Here is a 10,616-nt window from a genome sequence, read left to right on the forward strand (position 1 = left end):
TCCACCAATCAAAAGCCTCGTAGTAGATCATGGGACTCCCGAGCATCCTGGGTAATGTAGTTCTAGTACGAAGCCTCGCAGTTAAACTAGATGGATCTTATACGTGCTTTTTTCACCTGCGTCTGACTTTGCGGTCGCTTTAGAACCACAGAGCTGGATTCAGCCCAAGCTGACGGAGTTACGGAGTTAAAGACTTTATTCCAAATCAATACAGTCTCAAAACAAGGGGAGTTTTACTTCCGGACCGGAGAGGAGGCGGGACTGTGGAGCTCTATTCTGAATGCTAGAACATGTTGAAATTTCAGATTTTCTTTTTTATTCATATGTTTGCAGTGTCATAACTACATCTCTGACGTTTAAAACAAACAAAACCGTTTGAAAATCGGTAGAAAAATGAGCAAGTTCTGGTTATTTAAAAAGTACAGGCTCCATAAAACACACTGTTAGGAGCGCGCTCCTGTGGCAAGATGGCCGCCGCGTGCGGACGTCGCCCTCTATTCGCCAGCAGCGCGCACGAGACATCTAGCCTTTATTTCTATGGTTCCTGTCGTTAGCTCAGTGCTAACAGCGGCTCGTAAACATGTCCAAGAGGAGCCGGACTCTGAGAGCTCTGGTGACGGAGCGGCTGAGCGCGGCCGCGGAGGAGATCTGTGAGCTGCTGGAGAGGACCATAGCGGAGTATGAGGAGGAACTGTGTCGCTCCAAAGAGGAGAACCAGAGGAACCAGCGGCTCCTGGAGGCTCTGGGCCCGCGACAAGGAGCAGCTGGTCAGCCTGGTCCTCGTACATGTTCCAGAGGTGAGTCCATGTACTTCTTTATTTTGATTAACCTCTTAACTCCCACCTGAACATGTTCTCTCCTGTTCTCCAAGTTCTCCAAATCAAAAGCTTCTTCAAAACAGCGATAAAAAAGAAAAAAAGAAAATGAGGATGTAAACACAACGAAAAAGCGCTAAAAAGTGACAAAAAACAGCGACAAAAATGCAGCAAAAAAGTGACAAAAATCCAGCAGAAAAGTAATTAAAAAATGGCAAAAACACATAAGGGAAATAAAAAGTCACGACAATGGCAAAGAGGAGAGAATGCACTTGGTTTTGGTGGTAAGAGGTTAAAAGTATTTTTAATATTGTTTTTTACTGGGAAAATGTTGCTTTGTGGATTTGATATTTTCCATATTAAACGATTTACTAGTGGATCGTTTTTGTGATAAGTTTCAACTTGTTTCCAGAAAGCATTAGTTCTGGACCATGTGACGAACAGGTGGGTCATATTTTCATCTGCATTTGGAGTCGGTGTCTGTAAATGTGGAGATTAGTGACTCGGAAAATATTTATGGAGGATTTTAAAATGAGTTTCTCTCATTGTGTCATTTATACAGTATTGAAATGATAAAGTTTATGTTCTAGTAAAATGCCAGTCTCCACATTTGATAATCTGAGATTATGAGTTAGTCCCTATAACCCGTCACTCAGTACAGCTGTAGACCCGCACTAAGTAAACCAGTGGTTCTCAACCCAGTCCAAAAACTATGGCCACTACAAATGTTTAAAATAATGAATGCTAAAAATAATTTCAAACAAACTGCAATTGGAGTGTTTGATGCAGCCGTACTCCTGTCTTATTTACTACAACCACAATATGTTCAATTAACTCAGGGAATAGAATTCAAGAGACAGTGGAATATTTCTGGATAAATATTAGGGGTTCAGCTCTAAAGGTGCGTACAGACCAAACGTGCGTCCACGCCCCGTCTGCCTCTCGTTGGACGCCAAACAACGCCGCTTCACTTCACACTCGCGACAAACGCCTGTTTGCAGTGCGTGAAGTTTTGCAAGCGTCACATAGGAGGCGTGTCTGGCCACCGGTTGTTGACTCAGGGCGCACTCACACTTGACATCCGAACCTGCCACTCTCCAGCTCGTTTGAGGAAAGGCCTGGATGCCCCGAACGGCCCGCGCTCACACTTACACAAACGAACCGAGCCGTGGCCGAGCACGAGGAGTTGTTTACCAGTGCACGTGAGCAGCAGCAGCGCAACATAATGCGGAAGAAAAAAAACTTAAACAGCTGAAGCGTGAAATAATGTCTATGAGCCCTGTCAAATCTCTTCACTCCACTTTTCTTTGCATTTTACTACAGTTTAACAAAAAGGGCTATGGTGAATATAATAGTCGATTTTAATAAAGCAGAGAAATAGAGAAGTGCGCGTCCCTCTGTCCCGCTCAGCTGAGGCGGGGGGTGGAGCAGCACCTGCCGCCCTGAGCCTTTCTTTGGAGTCATATACAGCCTTCAAAAAAGGCTACGAGAACAGAAGATCTGACGCTCAGTTTATGTCATTCATTGCTGCTTCGGCCACTGGTTAAACAGCTTTATGTTGGTGAACTCCTGAAGTCTACGCTTTACGTTACGACAAAGCACTTAACACGAACGCGCACCAAAATCACAAGTGATAAAAGCACCTGCAGGTTTTATCTGTCCCACTAAAGCCTGTGGCCAAACCAGGTACAGCAGCAGAGAAGCTCGGACACAGGGCGGGAGAAGCGCAGCCGCTCCCGTATAGTCAGCCCGAGACGTGCGTGAAGCGGCCAGGGTGTCGGGAGTGAGCGGGCGGGGAGACGAGCGGTATGTGGCCGGGGGTCCGGGGAGACGAGAGCGAGGCAGCCGCTGCTCTGCCTTTTCTCACTGTTTTACGTGACAAATGCACCCGCCCACACAACAGCCGCTTGTATCCGTGCGTGTGCGCAAACACGAACAACCGAGCCGCGCTCTGGCCCCCCTCCTCTAAGCGGCCAAAGTCCGGAACCGAGTCCAACTCGGGCATGGTTTGATTGTACTCACACTACACAAACAAACCGCACTGAAGGGGCTTCCAGCGCTTGGGCGCGGTTCGGATGGACAAGTGTGAGTGCGCCCTTAAAGTCCCGGGCCCTGTTCGATGACCTGCTGTCCCGCATTGGGACACAGGCACTCCTGGCTCATGTTGGCCCCTTCTTGAAAGAAGGAGGAGGTGTCCCTCAAATTCTTCCACTTATTTTTGCACCTCCGCTGAAAAAATCTATATATTTTTTACAATGTGTTCACTAATATCACAGTTACTGTTGGTTTCCAACATGCAATGCAAATGAAGTGGTATTTGATGGTTACACATGGTTACACAGGGCAGGTTCATTAAAACTGACACAAAAAATGCTTTGTTAGTACAAGATATCACCTCACTCCAAGTTTCTGTCTATTCCTTTACCGCGACGATCACCTTGTCCTCCATGTTGCAGGTAACAGGTGGTGCCTGAGCCCAGTCAGTGTCCCTGATTGGTTAACAAGGCGTAAATGAACGCACGTGTAGATTGGATTACTTGAGTGCATGAAGCAGTGGGCGTGGCCTCTCTGTTCACTCACCGCGCTGTTCTCCCTGGCTTTGACGCGCGTTTTTCCTCACCCGCTCGCGTTTGCTACGCTTAATACGCGCGGACAGCTTTGCTTGCATTTCGGAGCGCGTTGAAGCGCCTCTACATAGGGTTAACATGGAAGTTGGAGGCGTGGACGCTTTTGGTGTGTACGCACCTTAACGGTTCGGTTCACGGTGCAGGTCTCGTGGTTTGGTGCATCACGGTGCAAGTGCAATCTAAAAAATAATAAGTAGATTTTGAAATGAAATAATGATCGTTATTAGACAGTTTTTATGACCGTAGAATAAAATTGGCAATGCTTTCAAAGCTGCTTTATAATAAAGCATCAAAGCAGCAAAGTAAAAAATAAAGCAGCTACAGTGCAGGCCATGCGCTCGTTAAGTGGTAGTTTCATTTTCGCTTTCCGCACTCGGAGGCTGAAGCTCTCGGAGCAGCGCGTTTGATTTGAAGCTGGTGTTTGAGCAGCTGTTGGACAACTTTCTGCTGTACTTTTGTTCAGAGACAAAGCTTTGGAGACAGAATATGGCCAGGATTGGATCTTAGGCATGTGTCTGCGCCTCTGACATGACGCAGCACTGGATCTATAATGAAGCACAGCCTCGGTCACTGCAGGAGAGACTTAGACACAGACACAGATGTCATGTGTGTTGGAGGATGTGACTGTCCCGGTGCGGAGCGTCTACAGCTGCAGTTTAGCGTGAGTGACGATGACACATGCGCGCACACGCACGGCAGTCAGACCTCGTGCACTCGCGTTGTTGTGACGCCGGGTTGTGCTCGGACAGCAGCACCGCGGTCCATATGGACCCGTGGCCAATGCCCGCGAGCGGAGGGACCGTCACGTGGGGGCCGCCTGCGGATTTCTGGGAAATAAACATGGCGGCGCCCTATGGAGCTTAGCCCCGCCCTACTCGCGATTGCGTCTTATATTATAAATTCCAGTAAGTTTTTGGTTTAACACACTGAGCACCAGAAAGAACAGTCTACAGTCTGTCAACATGATGATCCATTTGTACCTGAAAGGGAAGAAACTTATTTAATCCCACCTCCAGTTCCCTCTTCAGTCGTGATGCCAAACCTGGGCTCCGGAGCTCGTATCGCTCTCCCTGAAGCAGATGCTTTGAAACACTGTGTCGGAGCCTCTTTCAGTAACATCTGGTCACGTGACTTTCTCGAGGAGGATCAGATCCAGAAGCCTTTGGGTAAACAGAGCGGCACATGTGCAGCAGCTTCCTCCTCAGATCTTCTCCTTTCTCTTTGTTGTCTTTCCATCGTTTTCCTTTTCTCACTCGGTGGCAGTGCCTCCATTTTGGTAAGTGGAGCTCTCCCTCTGACTTTCCTTTCTGGGCGTCAGGGGAGGAGGTTTGAGACTCTGGGGGCAGAACGTGGTCAGCACTGGAAGCGCCGCGTAAGAATGAAAGTTCATGGAAGAGCTTCAGTCTCTACTTGTCCTTCGTGCTCTGCTCACGAGATCTTTTCAGCCTTTGACGTTTCTTTGTTTCTTTGTCATGTGACGGTTTGGAGGCATGTGCTCACAGGCAGCTTCTAACCCAGGTCTTTAGTCCTTAGTTCTTACCTGAGCAAAAGGAAGTTCATATAAATGGAGCAGAAAACATGGACTTGTTAATGTTTAGAAATATGTTTGTCATTAACATGTTTCCCGTTGTCTCCTGCAGACGTCCAGACCCAGTGGAGTCCAGAGCCCAGTCTGAAGCAGGAAATCCCCGAGACTCCACAGGTTAAAGAGGAACCAGAGGAACCAGAGGAACCAGAGGAACCAGAGGAACCAGAGGAACCAGAGGAACAGAGCGTCAAACAGGAGGAAGAGCAGCTCCCACAGTTCACTGAGACGTCACCAAAGAACATCATCATCACCAACATGTTTTCACTTTGTGACGTCAGTGAGAAACTCCCCCCTCTACGACCCGCGGAGAAGAACACGGAGACGGACGGAGAAACGGACAACACCTCTGACTCTGACTATGACGATGATGAAGACTGGGAACCTCCAGCCAGCGCTTCAGCCGCACAGACGGAGACAGAGGCTGATGGAGACCACGCCCACCAAGTCCAGATACAAGACACCAGTCCAGCTGTGAGGGACGGACTCACGGCAGAGACTGGAGCAGAGCGAAGGAAGAAACATGAGTGCAGTGTCTGTAAGAAGAGATTCCCCACTAAACCAAGCTTAGAAAGACACATGAGAACTCACACAGGAGAGAGACCTTTCAGCTGCTCAACCTGTCAAAGGACTTTTACAGATAGTTCATATCTCAGGAGGCATCATAGAACTCACACAGGAGATAGGCCTTTCAGGTGTTCAGTATGTGAGAAAACATTTAAACAGGATCGTCATCTCAGCGCACATATGAAAACTCACACAGGAGAGAGGCCTTACAGCTGTACAGTTTGTCAGGCAGTATTTACCTTTCAGGCTTCTCTGAACTCTCACATGAGACGACACACTGGAGAGAGACCTTTCAGCTGCTCAACCTGTCAAAGGACGTTTACAAGTAGTTCAGATCTCATTAGGCATCATAGAACTCACACAGGAGAGAAACCGTTCAGTTGTCCAATCTGTCAGAGAGCGTTTAGCCATGAAAGTAACCGCAGAGCTCATATGAAAACTCACACAGGAGAGAAACCGTTCAGCTGCCCAGTCTGTCAGAGAGCGTTTGCACAGAAGAGAACTCTCAAAGTCCACATGAAATCTCACAAAACTGAGTGACTCTATCCCCAGAAGATCCAAACTATCCTCAAAGCCCTGAAGAGACACAAAGGGTTTGACTCAGTGTGAGACATGGATCTGCTCAGAAACAGGAGAGACTCTGAAACTGGAGGATTATTGTTTATTTGTTTGACCTGAATGTTTAAAGGCACAAATAAAAATCTGTTGTTCGTTTCATCTTCACAGTTCATTGATTGTTCATTAAAAATGTTATTTTCATGTGATTTTCTTTCTGTTTTTCTTCCTTATGAACCTGGAAACATTTGAGAACTTATTTGCATTTACAAACATGACGTGGCCGAACAGGAACAGCCACAACTGTTGAGTTTATTATGTTTAGTAAAAGAAGAAAACCTTCACCCTGACACAGACCCTGCAGCTGAACAGTTTGTGAAACGTGTTCACAAGAATCTTCTCTGTCAAAGAGCTCACGTTTAGTTTAAAGGGATGTTTCAGGATTTTTGCCATAGGGCCTCATTTCCTCGTTATCCAGAGTGTTGCTGATTTCTGGAGATATTTTTTTTTGTATTTCATGCAGTTCTTCTGTTTGAAGAGTTTCGTGGCGCTAGGCTAGTGCAAGGCTAGTGCATGTCTATGGTATCAGCTAGCCTGCATTAAAAACAGTGTGACCCGCTCCACAGAGCACCTGAGGCAAATCACTTATAACACCAGACTAACCATATAAATGTCTGTGTCCATAGAGTCATGTTTGGAAAATAACTGACCTGCATCACATGAATGATCGCATTTTGAGGGACTATTTTCTAGCAGATCACTCCGCCGCTGCGTAGCTTATACAACCACGAAGCTGAGGCTGCTCAAATATAAGTTATTATAAATGATTCCATGGACACAGACATTCATATGGTTATAGACCCTTTAACTGTTGACATCATCATCTGGAGGCAGGAAGTGATCAAGAGAAATAACATTAACCTCTTAACTCCTGAACGGATCCCATTTTCTCCAGTTTGGCTTTACCCTAATCAAAAAGCTTCTTGGGGGAAAAAAAAGCACCAAAACAGCCACAAAGTAAAGAGAAGAAAACAAGGATGTAAACGCAACACAAAAATGACACAAATTTGAAGAAAAAAAAAAAAGATAAAAAGGTGACACAACACAGCAACAATGCAAGGAAAAAGATCAGTTTTGCGGGTCTTAGCTTTCAAATGAGGTGTTACACAGACCTATATAACAGCCAAAGAGGTCAGCATGCATTCGGTTTAGGCGGGTGGTAAGAGGTTAAACTAAAACTAGCGATTATAAGTGTAAAACTACAACAAAACATGTGGTCCTGTTGTGGCTTAAGGTGCCAGACCAAGAGGAACGACATTTGAGACGATTAAATAAGATTTATTTGATATTTCCAAAAACAGCTCCAATGGAAACAGACAGGAATCTCACTTCCTCCAGCCAAGCCCGGAATGTTCACAAACAACTAAAGGGTCTGTAGAGCTGCACAGTCCCGCCCACTCCCGGTCACATGTCGGGTCCGACACAATAAAATCTCATGTATTTTTAGCTCTGACTTTTCAAAAAAGTCAATTATTAAGAATTTGAAGATGGCGGCCCCTTGCAGTCCTGTTGCTCCGGAAGCAAAAAATCTGTGTCTACACGACCGTCGATTTTCCAAAAATTCACATATTAAGAGTTTCATCAGCTCTGTAGCAATTCGTGACCATAAAATGTTTCATTTCAATCAAAAAAGACGACATGTTGAAGAAAAGGCAAAGGTACAAGGCTGTGACATCATTCACTTCCTGACTATAGAAACTCCGTATCCCAAGAACCATTGCGACATCGCGCCCGCTGGTCAAGGCAACCAGGTTTTCAGCAAACACGGCCAGTTTCTTTTACTTTGCAGACAAAAGTTATATATTATTTCACTATTAAACAATCTGAATCCTGCTAATGTGAATAAAAATGATGGTGGTTCGTTTAATTGGATCGTTGGGAACATTTTTTTGATCCATCTGACGTTTTTCTTACTCTCAGTGTTAGATTTGGATAAAACGTCAACTATCTGCCTACATTATGTTTTAATACATTGTTTATAATATGTCGTCTATATTACAATAAATAAACACGTGTGGGAACGTGAAGCTCCACCCAGAGCCGTTTTTTTCTATACGCAAACTACGCAAGGTGCGTAGGGCCCCCGCAGCTGCAAGGGCCCCGCATCTCAGTCAAACTACGGTGTTGTTTCACTGATTAATCAACGTTGTTACGGGACAGGCTCTTCCAGCGCGCACTCACTCTCCGCCTACTTCGCCACATATAACACCAGGAGAGACCGACCGCCTCCCCCCGTCTCTTCCAAAGCGCGAGTGCTTCTCCGCTCGTGCCCCGCTCGGCGTCTGTCTCCCGGTGCTTCCCTCATGCGCGGCTCCTCCGCGGCTGCATCACTTCCCCGCGTCCCGGGCGCTGCTCTCAGGTTTTCTCTGCGCGGACTCTAGGCTGGAGCTCTGGGCCTCACTCTCATTTAACCCCTTAACTCCCACCTGAACCGAGCACATTTTCTCCAGTTTGGCTTTACCCCAATCCAAAAGCTTCTGGGAAAAAGGTGTGAAAATAGCAACAAAACTGAGACGAAAACAAGGATGAAAATGTGACAAAAGTGAAAAAAAAAATGTACAAAAAAATGACAAAAATGGACGAAAAAGTGATAAGAATTTGACACAAAAAATGCTAATAATTTGACGAAAAAGTGACAAAAAAGTCACGAAAATGTGACAAAAATGAGTCGACTGCCCGACAAAAAAAATGATGAAAAAAAATCTGACGTGAGGAAAAAGATCAATTTAGTTTTGTAGGTCTTTCAAATGAGGCGTTACACTGGCCTACAGGATTTGGGTAAAGCTGAACTGGAGAAAATGCTCTCGGTTCAGGCTGGAGTTAAGAGGTTTAACTCTCTTCTTACTGTGTCTGGTGAGTCTGGAGCATCAGGACAGTAGTTTGGCGAGTAGACCAGAGTAAAGCCGTGTCCGTGGCCTTTTTGTTGAGTTGAATCCACATGGTTCTCATGAGCACAGTTACTTACAGTAACTCTGGTTCTCTGAATGTGCTCATGTTACGGGCCCCAAGCTGTAGGGCTGACGTAGCAGTGATTGCTGCAATCTGTGCGTCTGTGAAATAAAAAAAAAGGTAGAGACAATGAACACACGAGTGCTGCCGTTTACGTCCAGATTGCGTTTTTTTTACTCGTTTATCGACAAAAGGTGCGATACAGTGAATTTATCACTTTTCTCTATGCACAAGCTTAAAGGAACAGGCCACCGTTTTTACATACTGAGATATGCTCTTACCTCACTTTAGTCGAGTTAATATATCCCCGTCTGGTCTTTGTCCGTGTGCTCTGTCAGGCAAACGGAGCACATACGCAGCCTCTCCCACATGTCACATAGCTCCAAAAAAGCTCACGATAGAAGCTACCAAGCTCTTCCACGTGTTCCCTATTTAAATAAAGTTACGTGAAGTGTTTTCATGCGAAGTATATTTACACAGAAATGTAGCATGTCGATTTTATAAGCAGATAAAAAGGGGGACTATATTGTGAGGCGTAATGATACGAGGAGCAAAACGTCCGCGCAGTAACTCCTAAAGGTTATTGACGGAAGTGAGCGGGTGAAGTCTTTAGGAGTTACTGCGCGGACGTTTTGCTCCTCGTATCATTACGCCTCACAATATAGTCCCCCTTTTTATTTGCTTATAAAATAGACATGATACATTTCTGTGTAAATATGCTTCGCATGAAAACACTTCACGTAACTTTATTTAAATAGGGAACACGTGGAAGAGCTTGGTAGCTTCTATCGTGAGCTTTTTCGGAGCTATGTGACATGTGGGAGAGGCTGCATATGTGCTCCGTTTGCGTGACAGAGCGCACGGACAAAGACCAGACGGGGATATATTAACTCGACTAAGGTTAGGTAAGAACATATCTCAGTATGTAAAAACGGTGGCCTATTCCTTTAACATTTTCTCACAGGTAACCTTTGGATCCAACGCATTTTACCACATTTAGAGAAAAATATGCATAGGATAATTACAGGATGATCAACTGTTTTGTTTTTGCTTTGCTAAACTTAGCTGCATTAAAGTGGGCTTGCACTAAAATACATTGCTATTATCTTTAATCAGGACTGAAAAATACTACAGCTTAACAAAAACAAAATGCCGTAACCTTTTACATTCTTTTGAACAAACACTACACATGAAATGAGACACAGCTATATGCTGGCTTTATTGTATTAATTAGCTTACTGTACTCAGAGCCTAAGTAGCTGCTAAATGTGAGCCACACAAATGGCAGTAAAACAAAACAAAAAGTAGCATCACCAAACTCCTAAAAAACAGAGTCGGCGATGGCTAAGATGCTAAACCCCGAACCCCGAACTACCGAGCGCGGGAGTCCCACTGCCACTCTCAGATCTTAACTGATAAAACTCCCCACTTATCCCTATAAACGGCCCACAAAGTAAA

The 10,616-nt window shown here is 45.3% G+C and overlaps 1 protein-coding gene across 1 annotated transcript; it reads left to right on the forward strand.

Moving 5' to 3' along the window:
• Positions 1-580: 580 nt before the first annotated feature.
• Positions 581-6,203, forward strand: LOC306964879 (uncharacterized protein; the record flags this gene model as incomplete). Its single annotated transcript, XM_079559046.1, has 3 exons — positions 581-797; positions 5,083-5,729; positions 6,147-6,203. 3 exons carry the CDS (start codon positions 581-583, stop codon positions 6,201-6,203), a joined length of 921 nt encoding a protein of 306 aa, XP_079415172.1.
• Positions 6,204-10,616: the final 4,413 nt, after the last annotated feature.

This window comes from Gobius niger (genome assembly GCF_951799975.1).
Source record: "Gobius niger genome assembly, chromosome: 6".
NCBI classification, from domain to species: domain Eukaryota; kingdom Metazoa; phylum Chordata; class Actinopteri; order Gobiiformes; family Gobiidae; genus Gobius; species Gobius niger.